The 24875-nt window shown below is 40.3% G+C and overlaps 1 protein-coding gene across 2 annotated transcripts in view; it reads right to left on the bottom strand.

The window, feature by feature from the left end:
- Positions 1 to 16570: 16570 nt before the first annotated feature.
- The window catches only part of LOC147902308 (RNA-binding (RRM/RBD/RNP motifs) family protein), a 57979-nt gene continuing 49674 nt past the window's right edge, over positions 16571 to 24875 (bottom strand). For both annotated transcript variants that reach the window (XM_087373281.1, XM_087373282.1), the window contains exons 11-12: positions 17380 to 17513; positions 16571 to 17144 (exon numbers count right to left, since the gene is read on the bottom strand). In XM_087373281.1, the coding sequence (XP_087229407.1) occupies positions 17424 to 17513 (90 nt within the window). In that variant the 3' untranslated portion in view covers positions 16571 to 17144; positions 17380 to 17423. The remainder of the gene's footprint in view (positions 17145 to 17379; positions 17514 to 24875) is intronic.

The raw sequence follows: 24875 nt of genomic DNA, 5'->3' as shown, positions 1-24875 counted from the left end.
GATGGGCACTAGATATTATGCTCACTAGTTGTTCTCCTTTAAAGGCACATTGGCCTTTAAGTGGGAGGTTGTGGGGGTTGAAGGACACTGTGCCTACCCTAGCTATGTACAATACTCAAACACATATATATATGAATGACATAGAAGATTAGGGTGTTCTGCACCCACCAAAACTAGTGTGTCTCTCCCTCTCTCACCCCCTCTTCCATTCTGCTTCCATTGAGCGCACTCTCATAATCATAATTTCCACCTTAAAATAAAAATTAACACATATTAAGACCACGTTCATAAGGAAAAGAATTCATAAATAAAATTGAATTCAAACAAAGAAACATATGCAATAATATAAATGCTTATGGCTCACGATATGGGGCTTAAATGGGGGACCACACCCCAAAAGGACCGTATTCACACATGAGGGATACATCCACTTAGATCCCCCCATTAACCATGAAGGCAATGATTCTTTCATCTTTAGTGGCAATGAATCTCTCACGATCTTACATAATTTCTCATTTCATCATCCATGTCTCATGCTTTTTATCTTATGAGGAAGTCTATCAAAGGAAAGTACTACCACAACATCTAGATGCTCATCTAGAACTCAAGGTAGTTCTAACATGCAAACAATAAGAGAAATTTCATGAAAACATAAGAGAAGACCTTTATCCTCTATTGAAGAGTTCATCGCAGTCTTCCTACCTATAAAGAGATAGGAAAATGATCTCAATACAAAGAAATTGCAACAACTCTTTCAACTAGATCTTCATCACAACATAACCCACACTCAAGATAGAGTAAAAATTCAAGAAAACACACAACAAATCCTTGTGCACAGATCAAGATGCCATCCAAAGACTTATGCTCAGGCCCAAGGCATGGAAATAAAGGAGAGAGAGAGACTAAGAAGAGTAAAAGATTTGAGGAAATAGATTTTCTCCACTTTCAAGCATGTTCGAAACCAATTCAAATGGACTAGTTCCAATGTAACCAAAGTGAATGGACTTAATTCCAATGTAACCAATTCAAGTGGACTAGTTCCAATGTAACCAAAGTAAATGGACTTAGTTCCAATGTAACCAAACTAAATGAACTTATCTCATGTAACCAAAATAGATGAGCTTAGTTTCCATCCCACCAAACTACATGAACTTAGCTCCCATCCAAGTAGACTATGTGAACTAGGTCTAGTTTTCCCAAATTTGAGGTCTAGTCTTCAACTTCCTCCAAGTTCAACTTTCCTTTCATTATCCATCCACATGTACTTATGTGAATTATCAATGGTTCCCATATGCTGTTGGTTTCTCCCAAGGCCTTGGCATAGGTCTAGTGTAGCATTAAGTTAATTTTATTCCCGGTATCCTTTGGTTAGGATCTCGTTGAATAGCCTTCATGTACATATGGAATGTTAATATAAAATATTCACCCCTACTAGGGCCATGACCATACTTTCCTTAGGATATGGCCATCACATGTCCTGACATGGCTCCTTTCTTACTTATGCAACGTAACGAGTTAAATCGTATATGTCACTCTTCTCATTCTCTATATCTATTTACAGCATATTGAATATATATACAATCAAGTACACATGATGGCACTTCATAGCAACATTCTCATTGCACATATAAATGACCATACTAACTACATGTGGTCCTTGTACTAGTAACTCAATGGATTAAAAATGCATGATAGAATTTGCATTATAATAAGCTTGCACCCATGGTCAAGGTTTCACCTTTACCCTTACAACAAGTATGGTTATGGAATTATGCACGTAACGGATTCTAGATGTGGATTAGAGATACTAATGCTTCTAGTGGGTAGAATGACTTTTGTGAATGTGTTTGGGAAGTAGTTATATCAACCTCTTGAGTATTATTATCTTATCTATCTTCTTGGACTAAGTTTTGGAATTCAACATAAGTCATTGTCCTTGGGCTCACCAATGAATTTTTTGACATGCTTTTTCTTCTTCGTATTCCTCTCACTTGAAAAAGGTAATAAATAGTTGCTTCTACGTTTAGCAACTTTTAGACTCATTGGTTTCTAGGCACTTCTAGGAACTTCAAATTTGTTACTTTCCTCCAAAGTTTTAAAATTTCTATTGTTATCATGGCCAAGAATCATTGAATAGAGATAATCTCGAATATATCTCTAGAAGGGGTGATACTTGTTTACACCACATGAGCTATTTTGGTATCCTTATCTACCTCCCCCTTCACCTCTCTCTCTCTCTCTCTCTCTCTCTCTCTCTCTCTCTCTCTCTCTTTCTCTCTCTCTCTCTTCCCCCCCTTCACGTCTCTCTCTCTCTCTCTCTCTCTCTCTCTCTCTCTCTCTCTCTCTCTCTCTCTCTCTCTCTCTCTCTCTCTCTCTCTCTCTCTCTCTCTCACTCACTTTTGTGCAAATTTGAGTTATTGTGTTGTTTGGTTGAATTTCTATTTCTCTAGAAGGGGTGATACTTGTTTACACCGCATGAGCTATTTTGGTATCCTTATCTACCTCCCCCTTCATGTCTCTCTCTCTCTCTCTCTCTCTCTCTCTCTCTCTCTCTCTCTCTCTCTCTCTCTCTCTCTCTCACTCACTCACTCACTCACTTTTGTGCAAATTTGAGTTATTGTGTTGTTTGGTTGAATTTTTGTTTTAATTTCTAAATCTTAATCAATTCAAAAATTTTGGAAACATGCTTTCACAAATGCATGATTTTGAAAATTAATAGAGCTTTCTTTATTTCCAAAAAACTTAATACTTTGAAAAATATTAGAGGTTTCTTTGTTTCCAAGAAATTTTATCCTAGTTGAACTTGAAATTTCAACCTTACTTCTAGTTTTTGTGGTTGTGAAATTGTATGCCTTTTCGAAAAATAAATCTCCACCATGATGAACAAAAAGAATTAGAATACTAAATATTTCAAAGAAAATTTCATACCCCAAATAATACATTTCAAGAAAGAACAAGCTTAAAAGCCATCATAGCCAAGAAGCAAGAGAAGCAGAATAAAAAAGGAATGTCAAGGGGAACATTGAGATGGCTAGTTTGATTGGAATAAATGGAGTTGTGAATATGTTTGTAATTGGACATGAAGCTTACATTACTCTCTCACTACTTATGCTCATACTAACTATTGGATGTAGAAGCATGAATGCTAATCAAGAATAGAGAGGGAGTGAATGCATAAGAAACATCTCATCACACTCATAATTATTGCACTAAGATTTTTTGATAGCTACTATCTTTATTCTATTATCCTTTAAAATCACCAATGAGGCACCAAAGGCTTCCCTCAACAAGGGGGTCTAAATATAACATGTGATTCCTCAATAGAGAGTTCAAGTTTGAATCTAGGAGACTATGGTTTACTACGTATGGATAAATCATATTATAGTTGAGCTAAGATCTCCTCTAACATAAGCAATAGTTATGGAGAGGCTAGGGTGGCTGAAACGGTTATTAGAAAGAGGTTGATGGTTGCTAAGGCTACTAGCTGAAATGCTAAACTAGGTGATGCTAGTTGAAGAATGAGGTTTTGTATTCCTTTTATAGCCTTCAAAACTCTTGTAACTACCATTTCTTAAATTGGCATGTAGTTTCCATTCATTAATTGGTCTATAATTGCCATTTTTGTAAATTGAATCAATATCTATCCCTTATTCATAGACACAAATTAAAAGTTATAAAAAGCTATTACAGATCCTTGTTGTCCTTCTAGGCTTGACCTCCTCTTTGATGGCTATTGTTCTTCCCCACACTAGTTTGCATGGCTATCTAGTAGTGATTATTATATAGGTTGGTAATGGCCACCTCCCTACATGACATGATAGCTTTCATAGAGCTTTCATAGATGGCATGGTTGCCTACCTTGATCACATGGTAGCCTACATAGATGACTCGGTTGGTAATGGATGCCTCCATAAATGACATGGTAGCTTTCATCACTACCACGTGGACTTGTCACTATTTATCTAGCCTTGTATGAGGGTTTGTTAGACCTTGAGGCTATATCATCATTGAGTAGAAGGCCATAGGATGTTCTATTCCCATGGCATCCCCTATTACTGAACTAGAATAGAGGATAGGTTTGTATAATCTTGCCCACAAACTTGCTAGACCTAAGGGTTGGACATGTTGGATTGAATAACTAAAGATTTCTCTAGTTTGTCTAAATTATACCAACATATCCCCCCTACATGGCTAATATGACATCCACAATCTCCTACCATGTCCATAAGATAGAGGATGATGCTAGGTCATGAACTAGCTATTTGCTTCTTTGAAAGTTTGAGCACCATTTGAACCACTTGGGACTACATTGTAATGGTATGGTATCACAATTAATGATTTCTATGTGGTTGTCAAGCCATGGAACACCTAAGCTGATGTTTGCAAGCCTAACTAGGTGACAATGAAGCTGTATTTCTTTTCCCTCCCATTGATGTGCATCAACATCTTGTGCTATTGGTCTAGTGTTGAGGTTGCTAGATTCCACACAAAGCATGTCAAAACATATTATAAATATTGAGCACCTTGGCTAACTATCATGTGGGGCACAACCATGTGGCCATCCATAAAGTATTTCAAACTATGACTATGAAAAAGAACATTAACATTGTGTCCTATTACTTGTCCATAGCACATGAGAACCTCCCTTACTAATTCTTTTGGAGAGTCTCACTTGTGCTGAGTTGAGGCTACTAAGACTACATCTAGGGCTATGATAAGTCTTGATGGAGGGTGGTTATGATGGATGCACTAGCTCGAGGGATGTAAATGTGAACAATTCTTCTTATCATGGCCAATCTCAAGGACAATACAAATGTAAATAATGCTTCTTATCATGGCCTATCTCATGGCAATAATTATAGAGGTGCTCCTTATTGTGCCTTTTGCTTCTCCCCACATTTCTAAAACTAGCATACTTTGAATCTATTGTTGGATACTTTTTGTTAAGGGTCGCTTTATGTCTCTTTTGCATCCCTTAATCATGAGCTCATAATTTATTGTATGAATTGGATTGAATCTCTGGACATACCTTTGAAATTTTCAACCCCCTTCTTTATGTACAACGGATAAAGCCAAATGAATATAGTACTATGGCTAAAGGATGAAGAGGAGCCTTGCAGAGATTGCCTAAGGTAAAAGGCACTCAGGGTGTCATGCTTCCACTTCCTACCCCCCACTAGTTCTCAAAATCATGAGGATGAAAGGTATTGATGCTTTGATACCAATATAATGGGTATGTATCTTGCATTATTCTCTCTTTAGTTATGCTTGTATTAAGTATTACATTAGTATACGACTTGTGTAGGATCTTCTAAATAGGCTCCATGAAGAAAACCCTCCACTCTAGCTCTATCCCTAACGATAGATTTCCATGTATCCCTGATAAGGACTCTAACCCATACATTATTGTGTGGATTAGCTACCATGTCATTGATTACCTTGACTACCATGTCATTAATTGTCACTTTGACTAATGTAGCACTAAATGCCAACTTGAAAACTGTATCATCAACAAGGAAGGTATGAAGGAAAAGGAAGAAAGATTTTATAGAATGGGAGATGAGATGTGTACAATGTTGGTAAGGAAAATTAAGGAGAGATTGGGCTAGGATATGGGCAACATGGAGACTAGCACTTGGGTATCATGGAAGGCTACCACATGCATAGAATGGATGGCTAGACATGAGGGTTGGAAGGATATAATGGAGGTATATTTAAAGCAAATATTTGTCAAACTATAGGCCCAATTAGTAGCTAGCATCATCTGCTTACTGGTTAGCTAATCAAGATGGTGGGGTTGGCCATCTACTCTTGGATCTTGCAAGTTGAGGTGAATGTGCAGTAGGTTTGACTCAAATTTGGAACCAAGTTCACCCTTTACGGGTAAGTTATTCTAGATTGGGAGGGGGGTACATTGGACCTCCCTCACTATAAGGATCCATTTGGCTCATTTCTTCATGTAACTATTGAAGCCTCTGAATGCACATGGAGGAAAGGGAGTAGCAATAATGATTGAAGTAGATCTAGGTAGTTGCACTTGCCTCATTGACAAAGCATAACGAGTATTGCTATACATGGAGCTTAAGTTCAATCCACATCTTTTAGAGCATGAAACTATTTTGGAGTTGGCTCTCTTGGTATGTGCTTTCCAAATTTAATTGTATATTGTATGCACTTGTTGTAAAAGATGTAAGCATGAAATTAATAATGTGAAAGTTGTGACAGATGTGGGGCATGAAATCTATATTTCAGAAGTTGTCTATCGTGGTGTGTGTTTTGACTTCTCAAATTTTTTTTGGTCTATACATGTGCGAGCTTGTGAGATCTGAGATGAGCAAAGATTTTTGGGTTTTGGGATGGTCACTTGGTTGAGGAGATTGTGGAATAGCCACAAGGATCTCTCATCCAATGGCAAGGTCATCCTTCCTTAGCCTTTAGCAAATTTGGAGTCTCATCATGGTCATAAGGGGCCAAGACGTGAATGGAAGACTATCATGATGGAATTCATTCAGATGGTCCAAGGTTGTCTTCAAAAGGAGGAGCTATCCAACATTTAGCTCTCTCTTGCCCCTTCACAATGGTTGAGTGCACTACAGTTTCCCACTATCACACCTTTGCATAAGGCAAGTGTCAACCATCATTGTTTATATTGAGTCAGAGGCTGAGGCTGTATGAAGAGTAGTGAATGGAGGGCCATGTACAAGACATGAGAGTCTGAATGTTGTGGTTGTAATTTGGGTACATTGTGCTGGTCTTGTTGTTGCAATCAGCATGTTAGCTTGAGTCCATAATCCAAGTTGCATGAATGTGAGAGGACTTCTCAGCCATGATGGAGCAATTGGATGCCATATGTCAACTTGTAATAATAAGATAGTGAATAAAACTGTTCAAGCCAAGATGCTCAATCGAAAGACAAAGCTAGGCCGTGCGACTTGCAAGTAGAATTTTTAGGCAAATGGCCCTTTTCCTTTCTTGAGATTGAGTGATAAGAGATCGGGTGCCAATACAAGATTGATGTATATGTGCAAGAAAAAATGCTAAAAATAGTCAATACCATAACTTCACAAGGACATCATGTGTAGTACAACATCATGTGTAGTGCAACTAAGTGAAACTATACTAAATCCAATAGAAATCACTTTGGCAATTGAATCATGGATGTGACGAATAGGCCACTACACAAAAGGATTAAAGTGGCATTTTAGATATAAGAATGTAAAGATCAATTATAGATTTAAGGGAGTTGAGTCTACTAATATGTATTTTAGGCCATGGCTCAATTGTATTAGTGGAGTTTGATCTCCTCTGAGGGACTTACCAATTTTTATAAAAGCCTAGAGGTTGGAAATGTGATTAATCAGTTGTGAAAGGCAAAAAATGCTCAATTTCTTATGCTCTATCCAATAATTGAAATTTGATCATTCCTAAGCTCCTATTTTCCTAGCAAAATAAGGAGGGAATTCGACACAAAAAACATCATAACTTGCAAAACTACATCAGATCAATGAGCTGCAAAACAAAAAAATTATCTCTCCAATAATGAATTGAAAAGTAAAATTTGATCATCCTTAGACCCTATTTTGCCAAAATTATGGTGGGGAGTCAAAACAAAAGGCACTATAACGTTGATCATGTCAAGGTGTGGTAGCATGACCTCCTTGATTAGAAGATACACTATTGGCTGGAATTGGTATTTATCTAAGAAATATGTGTGTGGGGAGGTTCTTGCAATTGGTAGCTCAAAGAACTTATCTCGGGTCTTTATCTTCTCATTAACATTGCATATCCCTCTAAGTATATGCTAGTCTACACTAGACGACATGTCAGTACAACAAATGCAACTAAAGATTTTCTTTCCTCTGTTTATTTTTTGTGCTAGTTCAAAGAGACTGCAATGGATCACGATGAGGTAACAATAATGAGGCCCATTGGATCAAGAAATAGTTTTGATCAAGATGTGACTCTACTTTCTCAATAGCATCATATATCCTCATCGAAGGTTAATATTTAGGACATGATGTTCAACATCACCACTTGGAACATTTGGGTCTCTCTATTGTGGATTGCCGGCGGGAGGCCACCAACTTGCCTCGATAGCCACCCTCATTGCCATTTGGCAATATATCTTGTGCACTATTTGGGAGCAAGGGGCAATGGGATCTCGAACGACCGTCGAGAGATGGCCATATTTTTGCAAGGCTTAGCATGTATGTGTCTTCTATGTATTCACAGTGCAAGGATTTCGTTGGATGTATAGTCCCCCACCCTAGTTTTTTGAACCTCTTTCAAAGACTCCCTATGCAGTAAGCAGGTTCTTTGAAACAGGCTCCTTGAGGACCACCATTTCTTTCTTTATTTTGTTTTGTGATTTTGTTGCGTTGCATGCTTATGTGTGTGTTTGTATTTGTTGTGTTATAGCCACATCTCGTTGATTGTTGGTAATTGATGCTCTTGTTTTAGGTTGTAAAGGTTGGAAGAGTTTGAAAATTTATGTTTTAGTTCTCATTAAAGATTTATGATCTTATGGAGTTTGGAGTTTTGTTGTGTATTGCAAGCTATCTTGGAACATAGATCGTACATCAAGTTTAAGTTCCCATGATTCAGTAAGGATGCTAGGTTATATTACGCAAGAATAATTGCTTAGCCTCGAGATATTTTCTAGTTTGTGAGTAAGCGATGAGCTAGGTCCTAATTGCAAGATTTTATGATATTTTAACATGTGTTCTGAGCTGAGTGCAAGTCAATTTGCATAACAGATGAGTTAACCATGGCTATGGACGTCTAAGCACTAAATTAGAGCATAGATGTTACAAGTTGTATTCTAGGATTTTGATGTGTTTTAAGCTAAATGAAAGTTAATTTGCATAAGAGATGGGTTAACCATGGTTATTGATGTCATACCACTCCAATAAGAGTTTAGATGATATAAGTTTTAGTAGTTCTATTGATTGGGGACTTCGCTTTTTGCGAGTAAGTTTTTGTGAGTCTTGCGAGTTTTTATTGAATTTTTTCTATAGCTCATGGCATGCCATTAAAGATCGTATGGTGTAGAACTCTTACAACCACCTTGATCTCTAGCTACAAGGATTGATTTGACTCAACCATAATGATTTTTTTAAATGGGAAAATTTAAGTAGAACTATGCATCTAGCATTGGGAGAAATTTAAAATCTTGTTATATGCACAACTTGTATTCTTACATGTGCAGAGGACCCAATACAAACAAACACATCTCCCACAAAGCTACAAATTGCAAATGTTCTAATATTGGACCTATGGATGACCATCGTTACTCTACTCCATTGGTAATTCCATGGAACAAAACAAAACTTGAACTATGTTGCTAAAGGGGTATAAATTCGTTGGAAAAAAGTAAAACTTTTGATACATGCACAATTTGACCTCTTTGACACCAAAAATGAGCTCAAAAGGCCCAAAAACCTTGAAAACGACTGCAAACATGTGTACCTTTAGATGAAACCCCAAAATGCCATCTGGAAAAAAAGTTTTTGGCACCCTATCTTTATAGCGCACCAATGATCTATTGCTTCAAGCTATTTATGCTTGGTTCAACCACGAATGCAATGATGCTTGGCTACTGCTTGCTTGCCTTTGTAACTTAATGGTGATCTATTGATCCAAGGTATTTATGATGAGATGTCCTCTAATAAAACAAGCTCCATGGTTTCCATTGAGTGTTTCCTATGTTTATGAAAGATATTGCCTGTTTTTATTATTATTTATACTTGCATGGTGATATGCAAGATTTCTAACTAGCCACTACCTATAAAATTCACACATAAAATACTTGAAAAACTCGCAAAAAATTTACTCGCAAAATGTCAAAGCTCGATTGATTGCTTGTTTTTTTGTGTCATTTGCTATCTTTTCTTGTGCTATGCTACATTGGTTGCATGTGTAGCATGGCTAGTTACTTATGTGTCTTTATTCCTATTGTGTTAGTTCATTGCTTAGTCACATCTCGTGTTGGTGTGCTTGTTGCTATCTTAAGTTGCTTGTATTTATGATTTAAGTTGTTGTGTGCTATAGCTTTGCTTGTATGTTGCTTGTTGTAATTGTATTCTAGGAAAGAAAGACACATTCATAGGAAGTTCCCATGTTTGCAATTTGATGGATAACCAGCTCTCTTAATATCATGTCTTTAGATTAACTTATCAAAGATGGTGATGGATTTACTCAATGATGGTGATGGATTTCCTCAATGATTCATTCATCTCAAAAGTTCCCATGTTTACAATTTGATGGATAGCAAGCTCTCTTGATATCATGTCTTCGAGTGTAACTTATCAAAGATGATGATGGCTTTCCTCAATGATACACAAAAATCTTACAAACTCTCTCTCTCTCTCTCTCTCTCTCTCTCTCTCTCTCTCTCTCTCTCTCTCTCTCTCTCTCTCTCTCTCTCTCTCTCTCTCTCTCTCTCTCTTTCCATCCATCTATCCATCTATCCATCGGTATATCATCCATCCATCCATCCATCCATCTATCTATCTATCTATCTATCTATATATCTACCTACCTATCTATCTATCGATCCATCCATCGATCTATCTATCTATCTATCTATCTATCTAATCTATCTATTGGTCCATCTATCTATCCATCCATCCATCCATCTATAATCTATCTATCTATCCATGCACCCATTAGTCTATCTATCTATCTTTCTTTCTTTCTTTCTATCCATAAGTCTATCTATCTATTGGCCTATCTATCATCTATATGTCTGTCCATCCACAGATTAGTCTATCTATCTATCACTCTATCAATATATCAATCTATCTATCCATCCATCTCTCTCTCTCTCTCTCTCTCTCTCTCTCTCTCTCTCTCTCTCTCTCTCTCTCTCTCTCTCTCCCCCCCCCCCCCTCTCTCTCTCTCTCTCTCTCTCTCTCTCTCTCTCTCTCTCTCTTTCTCTCTCTCTCTCTCTCTCTCTCTTTCTCTCAATTTCATGGAAAGTCTAGACATGAGCTAGCTAAATAGAAGGGGTTATGAGTACTATCTGGGTCAAACAAGAGTGTCCTCTCTCGCCAACTCTGTCTGGCCTTTATATAGACAAGCTTGATACTTTTATGGAGACACAATGGGGTTGGGTGATTGCTCATTGGTTCCTTACTTTAGATCTTGTTGTACACAAATGATGTGGTATTGTTGTCCTCTGCAAAGGGCCTCCAAAGACATTTACATTCCCTACAATCTTTCTATGAGCCACATGATTTGAAGGTCAATCTTGGTGAAACCAAGGTTGTGCTTGATGCATCTTTCTAGGTCATCACTTATCTGTATTGTGTCAAACGATACAGTGATTATACTTCAGGGTGACATGAGTACCATGGCTAGCACTATCCTCCTCCATGGCCCTAATAGCTAAGGGAGATCAAAGATGCCAATATGCACACACGTGCTGATGGTTTGAGAGACTGGAGCATGGGTAGATTAATACCCTTTAAATACAAGATTGATGCACCTTTTCTCCCACTCGGGTATCATGAGGTCAACCAGTTCATACGCAAGTACCTTCTATAGCTACAAATGTCTAGGACTTGATTGGCAAGTGATCTCCCGTAGATGTTAGGTGTCATTACATCAACTCCATATTGAGAGTGGATGAGCTCAATGAGTACTCTCAAAGAGACGCATTTGTGCCTTATGTGATTTACAGGAGATTGAGTCAAAGGAGCATTTTATCTTTAGATGCACTATATATTCCCAGGTTCGAGGCTGCTACTATTGTCTATTCATAGATACCTCCAAACTACTCTCTCGCTTCCTTTCTATCTACATCAGAGATGCTTTGCTACCTTCATTCATGAGGCAGTTAAGCATCAAGGGAACTTGCTCAGACTATAGAGGCAGGGGTGGAGCACACAAGTAGACTCATCTCATAGCATGATCATAGAGTTCTTTCAACCAGATCACCCAAACCCTCATTCCTTAGGTAGTTGATGAGGCAGAGATCCAGAGCAAGTGACATGACATACCCGACAGAGGGAGGACACACAAATCATGCTTGAAAACATCCCTTCCATGTCCATATGTGGGGCACAACCCACACGAAGTACAGGAGTTACTGTGGCCCTAGTCAGACGTAGAGTTGTACCACATTAGACACACTCATACACAACTAGCAATGCTCTATCCCTAATCTTATACCACCACAGCCTCACCAACTATTGGTTCCATCATGACCTCTATTCTAGAGCTCCAGCATCTATTGTACCGGGCCAAACTTGGCATAAGACTTGATGTGACATGATGATGTTGATGATGTAGATGTTGCCGTTATGACTCTCTCTCTCTCTCTCTCTCTCTCTCTCTCTCTCTCTCTCTCTCTCTCTCTCTCTCTCTCTCCCTTTCTCTCTCTAAGAGAAGGACATGCATTACCATAAAATGTAAACCCTAGGCTACTTTTAGTGGCACTTGTCATAGGATCAGGCATGAGCAATAAGTAGTTCACACCATAGTTGATGAAGAGGAAGATCAACCAATAAGTGGAGGATTAAATGATAGTAAGACTCAATCATTTGTTTAATCCCACTAGTATGCCCATAACACGTCCAAATCAAATAGAAGAGCGTCCAATGGAGGTTAACTATGATCAAGAGGCTATCCCTCTAAGTAAATTGAATCTAGCTAAGGTTGTTACTCAAGGTCACTTACGTCATCAATATAAAAAGGTCTTAGGTTTAAATGATAAACCAAGGCCTATAATTTTTTGATACGCTTGGGTAATATGAGGCTCGATATTAAGTTGTTACAATTATTGAACATATCCCCTCAATGTCAAAGAGAGTAAGCCTCTACATTAATGAAACAAAAGGAAGTAGAACCTTAGTTATGTCTATCTTACCCCAAGCCCAAGACATTGGAGCATCCTCAGATAGATGGCTACACAATGAATGAAGTGTTGGTAGATGGTGGTTCAAGAGTTAGTCTTATGACTTATGAGACTATGGAAAGGACTGGTTTTGTTAAATTCATAACTTTTTGTAATCTATGAACAGAGAGAAATTTAACCAATGGGTATTATTAGAAAGGTGTAGATGATTATAGTTGGTTTATCTTTCCTTATCGATGATTTTGTATTATGTACTTTACACCTACAAATGCATATTCACTGCTATTGGGAAGATGTGGGTTGGATATTCCTATAGATGTTCATTATTGGGGTACAAGGTAGAGTATAAAATGAACTAAAAGATCCACATATGATGAACTTCATAGCACAAAGAGCCATTCTCACTATAAAGCCTAATAATGAAAGTTCCCCTAAGGAAGGTCTTAAAGAGTTAAGTACAAAGATGGGGGCATACTTGGAACATGATCCGAGTATAGAAGCCCTATCACACTATCTCCTCTTAGTAACTCTTACTCATTCGAATAAATGACACTCTACTCATGAATACCGCTAGATCTATGCAATGGAGGGGATGATCTCTCACTTAACATCTACATAAGTTCATACTATAGACAATAGGAACTTATATATATATATACACACACACACACACACACACACACACACACACCATATTAGTGAATTTGGGAAAATCCCAATACTTTGGGAATTTTGATTTAATCAAAATCTTGATGTATCTTGAGTATGAAAACTTAAAATTTGATGGTGAATGTACATTAGAAAGTACTCTTCATGAGAACTCCAAGGTTAGATCACACGAAAGATTTTGACAGAATCTTGAAAGGTTTTGCCATGCTCCATTTTAATTTCTTTGGAAAATGGGACTTGGGATTTTTCCAAATTCCCTAATATGGTGTTTATAATAATTATTATAATTTTATGTGTGTGTGTGTGTGTGTGTGTGTGTGTGTGTGTGTGTACTGTGTACACACACACACACACAAACACATATATATATACACACAGAGAGAGATCTATATATATATATATATATATATCTATATATATATATATATATATATATATATAGATATATATATATATATCTATATATATATATATATATATATATATATAGATATATATATATATATATATATATATATATATGTCACGTATGTATGTATGTATGTATGTATAAAAGGATACTCTTGCTCCTCTTAGATACTCTTACTAATTCAACTGGATGACACTTTGCTCATGAGTACTACTAGATATACGCAATGATGGATGAGCTCTCACTTAACATCTACATAGGTTCATACTATAAACAATAGGAACTTTCTTTCGTATTTTAAAAATTATATATATTCAATTGAGCCATCGGTTTGCACACACTAGCACAATCTTCAATGTGATCTTGATTTCACATCTTGGCCTTATCAAACTGTATGTCAATCTCTCTTAGCACTCAGTACATGATTCGTTTAGATGGCTATGGCAACCCTAGCAATATCAATAGAGGTCATGGCTTGTCCTCTCTTGTGGGGCCACTGTTTATGGAAAAGAAGATATAGACAATTAAATAATCTCAAAGTCGAAGGCATCTCCCCAGACATTAGCTCCCCAATGTAGTGGACTTGCCACGTTCCTTTTAGGCCTTCATTCTACTTCCTTCATTTGACTACTATCCACTTTCAGTTTTATTGTCTTGCTGAGACAGTTGTATTGTATGATATGTTTGTAGCTAGCTGGTAAGAGAGTGGCAGATGCATTGCACACCTTCGCAATTATTGTAATTGTCAATATCAATAGGGGTCTGGCTTGTCCTCTCTTGTGGGGCCATTGTTTATGGAAAAGAAGATATAGACAAATAAATAATCTCAAAGTCCTAGGCATCTCCCCAAACATTAGCTCCCTAACATAGTGGACTTGCCACATTCCTTTTAGGCCTTCACTCTACTTCCTTCATTTACCTGCTATCCACTTTCAGTTCTAGTGTCTTGCTGAGACAATTGTATTGTATGATATGTCTATAGCTAACTGGTAAGAGAGTGGCGGATGCATTGCACACCTTTGCAATTCTCGCAATTGTTAGTCTACAACAACTAAGGTGAACATTTGAGTAAAGGGGCTAGCTCAATTGATTGTAGCATCATTATAAGAGCTGAAGGCTATAACGAGGCGGCCATATATTAGATGAAAAGTAGCTCGATGCAACAAACAAAGGGAGAAGGACCCTCTGTAAATTTTCAGCCAAATGTACTCCGTCTTCATCCTTCTTAGCCAATGTGATGGCTATTCCAATTAGAAAGCACTATGTGTTATTACAATTCACAATCCAAATTTCTTTCAAGGCTCTAACAAAAAGGACCATGGGCCAACAAAGAGGGGATGAATGACGGAGAGGTAGAACATTGGAGAGTTCGAAGAGGACATCAAACATCCCTTGCCTACCAAGCCCTATCGACTTGGGCTATGTGTTCATTAGAGTACCAAAGAAAAAAGAGGTTTTTTTCCCATGGTCTCTCTCACACACACACACACACATTTTTAAAAGGCAATCTATAGCTCTTGTTAGCTCAAAGATGTCCAATCTCGTTATCACACATCTCCTAGATATACCTTTAAAGCCCCCCGATGGAGGGAGGATAGAGGGTCCCTCTTGGAAAAAACGAGCAACTAGTTAGTGGTTGGGATCGTAGCGTATGCCAACCACTCATCAAGCAATCCTAAGTCTCTTGATACCCAACATCAACATAGGCATCTGAAATTTGTCTACATGATGCAAGACATGCATTCAAGGACATTCCTAAAAAGATGGTGGGACACGTTCCTCAAATCTTGCAATTCGTGACCCTAAACTCACCTATGGACATCTACTTACAATGGAACGTGAGTGCCTCATTCTATGAGATCCACAATATGATCCATGTAAGCAGTTTGTGGGCTTCAGCCCATGTTCCTCAATGTATACAACTTTAACAAGTCTAAACCCATTATCCTTTTTAAACTCTACCACCTTAAACATATGGACATCCCATCTACTATATATTGAGAGGGGCAATCCATCCATCGAATGTATTACATGACTCAAGCCTACAAATATTGACCCTTGCTCTCCCTTGCTTACTGGATAGAGAAGGATGGTACACAGGCGGACTGTTCAACATTTGCGGATCTTAAGCTCTCTTTGATCGACCTACAAAATTGAAAGCAAGCCTCCGATGTAAACATTGTCGCTCTAATTTTGCAAAGGATGCATGCATCTTTTTAAGCCAAGCACTTGTAACTCATGTCATAAACCTAAAGCACTCCAAAATCGTTGCAAGAGGCTAACACCTCTTGATAGATGAAGGCACCTTTAATGTATGCATAGCAGGTCTTCATGTATTGAAAAAATAACGTTGGTGCCAAGACCAAAATAATCATTACTGCTGAATTCCTGAAGGGCTGGAAATGTTCGAAACTTTAACACTCACCCAAACAAACTGGTGCATGCATGCCAAGCATGCAAAGGGAAGCCACATTGCACATGTTATATACAAGAGCATTTGATGTTTCCTTTCAGGTTGCTTGTTCTATGCCCACATGCATTTATAACACGACTTTGTTCATTATGCCACACTTCAATTCCAATCCTCAAAAATTAGTGTGCCAAAGGCATATATTTGAAAGATTCATTCTTGAGTTTGGTGGATGGTTCTATGTCACTTCAATACATCATTCTATAAATTAGTAAACTACTCTACTTCTACAATGTTAATTAGAGCTAACTTGCCTCAGATTCTAAGAAAATATGAAACGACAAAAGCCCAGTTCACATCAGCAGATATTTGATGGACTAGAATTGCTTGATACTAAAGCTTGTTAGATAATATATTTCTGGAGGATAGTCTTACAGAGAACCCCCCTTAAATATCTGTACACTCCTGTCCTGATTTTGTCCTGGGCTTGGGATTCAAAAGTAAACCAATACAAAACCTGTAACCAAACTTGATGCAGTTTCTCCAATTCACATATGAACTGCAATCATGTGCAGAGTATTGCCATACTCCGCAGAAAATTCGTCAATGAAGCTATACACACTGTCTAGAGATATGGACTAAATCATCGCCTTCCCCTGGGCCCTAGCATTAAATGTTGTTTTATCGAATGATTCATTCTCTGTCATCAAGGCATCCCCTTGCCTAGAAGAGAGCAGAAGACACTTAGATGGCAAGTACACAACTGCCTCCATAAGTGATTCCATACACCCTCATTGCTGGATTCAGTGTCAAAAATAACAAGTCATCAGGTTCCCAACGACAAGCAACAATAAAACACTTATGGTGATAGGTCAGTGGAAATCTTACATCCATACATAGCGGTGCTTTCTGTGCATTTGCTATATTTAAAACTTGTGTGAATAAAAAGTGCAGAAACAATGTAACTAGAGCATTTCAACTGTCATTAAACTCCATCCTGCTCGAGTCTGAGAAAATTACAGGGAATATTACCAGTGAAATACCATCAAATATGGCACGCAAACAATCTTTGAATGCTAGTCTGCAGTAGACTTCGCAGCTGCAGGATTCCGACCAAATTGAACAATCACTGGCTTCCCTTTGAGTATATACCCATGGACAGTATTCTGTAAATAAAATTATCCAGTCATTGTAATTTGTGCATCAGCAAACGATAATCCAATTAATGCACTATATTCTACCCTTCACCAATAATCTATCCAGTCATTGTAATTTGTGCATCAACAACAATAATCCAATTAATGTACTATAACCTACCTTTACTAATAATCTATCCAGTCATTGTAATCCAATTAATGTACTATAATCTACCATCACGAATGTGATGCCTCTTTAAAAGGAAGTCCAATCATGGGAAGAAGTGCACCACCAAATGGAAACTGATATCATAGAAGTGAAGACACTGAACTATTTTACATGCCTCAATCATATATACTATTGATACTAAAATGATATAATGTAATCATGGTTTGTGCTTATGAAGGTGGCTTCTGCCTATGTAAACATCTTAATCCCTCTAAGCTTCTTTATTTGTTCTTTTTCCTTGTACACTTCCACAACCAAGGATAGCTTTGTCGACTCCCCTTCCAAGGTACACAATGGAAAGCAATAAAGCACTAGCTGGAATACAAGGGAAAAAGAAAAATGTTATCCTGTTCAATGATACCAGGACAATAAACATCCACTTTCAACACATAGAAAAAGTTATTTATGCTGAAGCTGGAGTTCGAGGGAACTCTATTTCCCTCATTAAGATGCTGTAATTAAATTAGGCTACAATCATGGGGGTACGGCTCAATAGTACTTGGAGGAATTTTAAACTATAGAGGTCAAATGGGATAAAACATGCAATACAAATCCTCTCCCCTCCTTTTGTTAAAGTTTAGGGCATATCGGGTGTAGAGAGAGGGCTGCTTTGAGGATGTACCCGCCTAGAGTAAAGAGTAGGCACACATTCCGGTGAAGGCCCAGATACCGAACCATTTTGCCAGCATGAAGCACACTTGTAGGACTGGGTGTAACCTGTTTTAGGCTGGCTGGTACAGGCTAATGGGACCCATGGTCAGGGCTGTGTTGGGGCCCAGTTGGGGCTGGTCTGGTTACCCAACCTGACTATCCAGGTCGGGTTAGGTCAGCCTGACCTGCTGGTCGGTCAATCTCGTCAGCCCTTGCTGGCTGACCAGGCTGGGAAGGGGCATATAAAGGCTCCCCCCCTCACACTCAAGGTCACTCGGAGCTCTTCTCCACACAAGCCCCCTTGGCTGTAGTTGTATCCCTGGATCTAAACAGTTGCCATTTGCCTATTTCTCTAAGTTGACTTCTCTCTCTCTCTCTCTCTCTCTCTCTCTCTCTTTGATCCACCTGAATACATGCAAATTCATGTACCCCACTCGCTGAGGATCTCTCTTGGGCAGTTCCGGGTCTCTTCACACAAACTTCGTATCGAGAGCAGCAGAGCAGAGCGGTTACCCAAGGAGAGGCGCATATACACACTATGTGACATGCAGGAGGTTGATACAAAGGAGCATTTCATCTTCAAGTGTTCTGTTTAGTATGAGATCCGAGGGCATTTCTACTACCTCTTCAGAGATAGTTATGGGGTTTTGGCCCGTTTCCTCTCCTACCCAAACCAGCGATGTTTGGCTGGTTTCATTCATGAGGTGTTTAGACACCGTGAGAGGATACTCTGATCACGGAGACAGGAGAAGATTTCTTCCTCAACTGATACCTCTTAGAGCTCTATCACGGAGTTCTTTCAACCAGATCACATGGATCCCCACAAAATGAGACCTCGACATGACCTTGACCCGGAGCCTGTGACCCGCCAGCTCAGACAAAGGGTTGACACACAGATCATACTTGAGGGCATCCCCTCCTTGTTTAGAGTCGGAGCCCGACCGACGGGGGTCACGGTGGCCCTGGACGCAGAGCTACGACCAAGAGACGTACCAAGACTGTATCTTTGAGGGGCCAACAGCCTCTATTGCTGACCTCATGCCTCCACTACCTCATCCATCGTGATGTCCTGCTCCTAATGATGATGATCATGATGAATGATGATGTTGATGATGATAATGATGAGATTGATATATAGTCGACTATCGACATGACTATGTTGTACTACATTGTACTTAGGACTTAGTATTGCCATTTTGCATTTTTTGCATTCTGCATTGGTGTGGATGCTCGTTTAGTAGCTCCACTACCACAGCTCATTGTATCAGGTTTTTCAAAGTCTCATAGACCCATTGGTATTCCAAAGACTTTAATAAACTTTATTTATTTATTTCTTTCTTTCTTTCTTTTTTTCTCTCGTCATGGCAGCGAGAGAAGCAAGGAAATGGGCTGCATATAGGGATGGTAGGGTGATCATCCAAGAGAGAGGAGATCAAGACCACAGGGAGAAGGAAGAAAAGGAAGAGAAAGAAGAGGGTGTATTATGATAGTGTCGGACCAATGGGACACAAAGTGGACTGAGAATTGCAGTGTGGAATTGAAATGGCACACTCTGGTCTAATCCGGGTGGTTTCTCGGAGACATACACTGACAGAGACATGGTCTTCTATACTAAGACACATGAGAGCCCCAAGAGAGGACTGCCCACTGTGACAAGATATACATGGGAGTCATCTCATAGGAAGGAGACAAGGAGAGACACTGGTGTGTGGGGCTCGAGGGGAGTGGCTATCCTCTTTACATCACACATGAGACCTCTCATATCAGTGGCATGGAGAGGGAGAGTAGCATGCGCCCATCACCTGGCTGCAACAGGTCATCCAGATGTTCCAAGCAATAATGCTAGAAACAGTCTCCCAAACACCATCCTCCAAAGAGGTGGTGGGCGTGGACGGGAGGGCTGAACTACATCATGAATCTCAATCTGGGAAACATGCTGCCCATGTATCCTGTAAGCCGGCGTGACAGGGTCGATCACAAAGGCATGGCCTCCCTCCGTGAGGTAGGCCACCATCCCCCACATGAAATTCATGCTCATCCTCCACATGCTAGCAACAATCCTGAAGGACGCTAGCCATATCCGCAGTGTGACAAAGCGTCCCCAAAGACAGTGCGGGATCGTCCCCAGAACTCCATCCACAAAATAGTGCATCTGCCATCTATCCTGATCTGGAGCAGCCAAGGGCCAATGGGCTAGCCCCAGCCAAAAGAAATAAGAAATCTTCCGCGGGCGCAAACTAGTCAAAGGCGGGGCCAAAAGCGACCTATGACCTCTCGCAGGACATCCTGCTCTAGCCAGTGACGATCCCTCGTGGGGGACCATGCTGCTGCCTCAAGCTTAAAACGGCACCCAACACGAGTGGCGTAGCGGAAGAAAAATACCTCCTCCACCCAGTTCGAGTGCCCAATGCAAGCTGGCCACAACCACTCCCTTGGGTCCCACTGAATGTCACATAAAGGTCTATCCTCCCAGATCCACAAGCGCCATACTGCTCCATCTGGGGTCGATAAGACTATGGAGGGATAAATGTACCAAAACCTGCCCATGCGACCCACAATCCTAACCCTCTGCCACTCTAAGTCCTCTAAGTCCAACTTTGTCTCCTCCTCCATCTCCGACTCAATCTGCAGAGATCCTCCTCGTCCCACTCGATAAAAGTGAGATTGGGGGAAGCCAAGAGACTCCCGAAAGAAGCGTATCCTAAGAGGTACCCCTATCCGTGAGAACCGTCCTAACCAGCAATGGGGGATCAGCAAGTTTCTCACACACACTGTGTATGCAACTGATGTACGCAACCTTTGCTTTTCTCTTGGGGGAAGCCAAGAGACTCCCGAAAGAAGCGTATCCTGAGCGGTACCCCTATCCGTGAGAACCGTCCTAACCAGCAATGGGGGATCTGCAAGTTTCTCACACACACTGTGTATGTAACTGATGTACGCAACCTTTGCTTTTCAAAGAGAAAAATTACCTCAACAAGAGGTCTTGCATTCACAACTTATGCCAGTGCCGGGCTGTCTGTCAACTCAAGGCATAAACTCAAAGCTGTGCGCCCCTTTTCTGACTGCAAATGGCTTCAAAATGCATCTGTTTTTCCCTCTTTTCTCTGCTCAAGGGCATGCATATTCTTTTTCTGCAAATCTCTGATTTTGCTGTGTTTCTGCTGCTTTTCTGACAGTAAATACTCTCTCAGATAGGTGAAAACTGCTAGCAGAAACAGTCTCTGCAACTGTCCTTTTTTTTGGGGGGGGGGGGGACAGTAACCAGATGGGTAACTACTGGTTACTCTAACCAGACTGACTGATTCTGGTCTGGTTAGCCTGTGACTGGATGGTTACTGTCTGGTCAAACTGACCAGACTGGTTCTGTTCTGGTCTGGTTTGATTGGGCCAACTAACTGGACCTCTGACCAAAGTCCAGCTAACCAGAGTTACACTTACCACGGGCTAGCCACCTGTCTGCCATGTGTCAATGCCACATCAGCATCTGAGCTGGCTGCCAGATGTACTGCCACGTCCCTGAGTACTTTGCCACCTGGCTGCCACATGTACTACCACGTCAGCACCACACGTGTGCACCACGTCATCTGCTGACCTGCCATGTCATCTGCTGCCTGGCTAGGCACCACGTCAGCATAGTACATGTGTCTGCCACGTCACCCTAAGGTTAATCCTTGAGCTGGGAAAATATGCACAGGCGACCAAACCTTCTAGAGCATCGCGCCTCAGAGACCGTCACACGTCGTGCTTGCGTCCTGATCGCTTCTGCAGCACCTAACGCCCTCGCAAGGGATCGACGACAAAACCTACAAATCCCGTCAGATGTGCGCTGTCAGGCATCCCGTCAAGATCTTCTTCGTCATTTCTTTTGCCATCAAACGTTTGCTTGCATACCCCTCCAGGTGGAGCAACACCCAATGTCACAAGAACTGTTTCTAGATTTTTACAAGCATTTCGTCTAGAAACACCTAAAAATACTATATTTTATAGAAGTTATATATACTTCATAAATAATTGTCTTCAGATTCTCTCTCTCTCTCTCTCAAAAGAGCTCTCAGACATCCATATTGTGCACACAATGCACACACATATTACACAGTTGAAAGAGTAAAAAGACATGTCACGCAGCCTATAGATTGAGGTTTACAAAGACATGGATCTTACAGTTTACAAATTACTTATTAACTAATTAGTTGCAAGTGCATATGGCTGCTAGCATATGCCATGGCCCATGGCCCATAGTTCAAACAATAAACTTTTAACTTTATGATTCAAATTTCAGAATCAAATTTCAAGATTCAAGATTCAAAATATAACAAAATGTATTATGTATTACTGTTTACATCATACATGTAACATGCCATAATGATATACTTCTCGAGTCACTCCAATCTAGCCAATCTGAACTGGTCATCATGCGACGAAGGCTCTCTTTGGTCTTAACCACCCTATGAATGATAAAGTTTAAACAAATTTAAACAATGAATAATTTGAGGAATTGATTCTTGAATGATGAAAATTGAATCATAATTCATGAATCATACCTGCTAAGAACCAGGAAGATGTAGTCAAAGCGTGTCTTTGAGGATCTCACAAGCTCCCACGTACACTCCCTTCTGAATAGGGCCAGTGCATGTGGCTTACGAGTGATATAAGTCACTAGCTGCATTGCTTTTTCAACCACACTAGACACCCAAGGCAGCTTTCCAATATCCTCCATCATCAAATCAAGAGAGTATGGGGCACAAGGTGTCCATACTATCTTGGGATATTTCTCCTCAAGAAGACTTCCCATTCTCTTGCAGTTGGAGCCATTATCGGTGATGACTTGCACCACATTGTCCTCACCAACCTCCTTAATGGCTGCCTCAATATGACCCCATATCCACTCTCCAGTGATGTGAAGGCCGGCATGTGAGGCATCAACCACCCTCAAGAATATGCTTCCCACACAACTAGTAACCAAGATATTCCTCTTCGTGTCACTCCATCCATCGGAGACTATGGTGCATCCATACCAACTCCAAGCTTCCTTGAGTCCCTCCATGTCTTTCTTAATTAATCCCACCTGCTTCTTCAAACGTGTGGTGCGGAGAGTCTCAGAACTAGCAAGTGTAAGGGATGATGCTCCTGCTCTACCAGCAGCTACAAGTGCATGATAAAACTTCTTGTAGGCAGGAGTCCTTGCAACATTGAAGGGAATATTGCAAGCGTAGAAAAACTGCTCCTGCAATTGCAGCCTCTTGCTTCAAGCATGGTGCCCAAGCAGCCTGTATAGGAGTAACTCTCGGAGTGAGAATTGCTGGACCACACGGCCTCTTGACAGGAGGCCGTGGAGGAGCTGATGGCATAGCGGACAGCCCAACTGATACGGATGCCGATGGAGTGGTGCCATGTAGATGCTGAGTAGAGGCACTCCCATGCACTTGTGATGTCAATATAGATGGAGTATACCCATGCCCCTCCTGCTGTGAGTGAGAACACTCCACATTTTTTGCATCTAACTGGGATGATGTGAGAGTGGCGGTTGCCTCTATGCCCAACTTCTGCTACTCAACCAACACATTAGCTTGAAGACCTTGATCTGTGATCACTAGATGGAGGAGGGATTGAATCTCAGCAAATCTGGATGGAGTACCTCCATGTGCTAAGAAGATCCCCTCTTGAATGGCATCGCAAGCACTCTTACCCTGGCCTCCGATCCATAAAAAATGTGCTCGAACTCGAGGGGCAGATCCCGTCAAAGAGTCACTACAAAACTTGCATACTGACCTCCTCGTGCCAGATGTGCCATGTCTCTTTATAAAAACGATATCTTGCCATACATCTCGCCTTGTGCCTCCACTCGGTCCACCGGCACATCTTGAGACCATGGTATAGGAATAGAGAGTAGAGTACAGTAGATTGTAGAGGGTAGACCGTAGAGGGTAGACTCTAGACTCTAGAGTAGAGGGTAGAATCTAGAGTAGAGAGTAGAGGATAGAGGAGAGTAGAGGGTAGAGTAGAGGGTAGAGTAAAGTAGAGGGTAGGGTAGAGTAGAGGGTAGAGCGTAGAGGAGAGTAGAGGATAGAGACTAGAGTAGAGGGTAGAGTAGAGTAGAGGGTAGAGGGTAGAGTAGAGAGTAGAGGAGAGTAGAGGGTAGAGTAGAAGGTAGAGTAGAGGGTAGAGTAGATGGTAGGCACTAGAAGCAAGGCAAGCAATGGAGCGGCGCAGGAGAGAAGCCAAAAAACAAAAACAGCGGCCAAATTCGATCCTAAACCTGTCGCGGTGAAATTTTTGACAGCCAAGCGTTTCGCCCTAAATGGCCATTTCGACGTTTCTAAGAAACATTAGAAACGTTTCTTCGTGTTTCGGTGCCCCAAAACGCATTTTTTGGTGACATTTGATGGGATATCTCAAGGTGTATGCCCCATGCACACCTTGGTTTCTATGTGTGTGTGCTAGAGGCACAATTAGGTGCCCATAAGCACCGTTAGGTGGTGGTAGAAGCCACATAGGATGATTGAGAGAATCTA

This window comes from Dipteris shenzhenensis, chromosome 4, assembly GCF_047967505.1.
Source record: "Dipteris shenzhenensis isolate YYH24624 ecotype China chromosome 4, Dip_SZ_1.0, whole genome shotgun sequence".
NCBI lineage: Eukaryota > Viridiplantae > Streptophyta > Polypodiopsida > Gleicheniales > Dipteridaceae > Dipteris > Dipteris shenzhenensis.
Note: the sequence above shows the minus strand (reverse complement) of the source record. Positions and strands in the feature narration are given on the sequence as shown.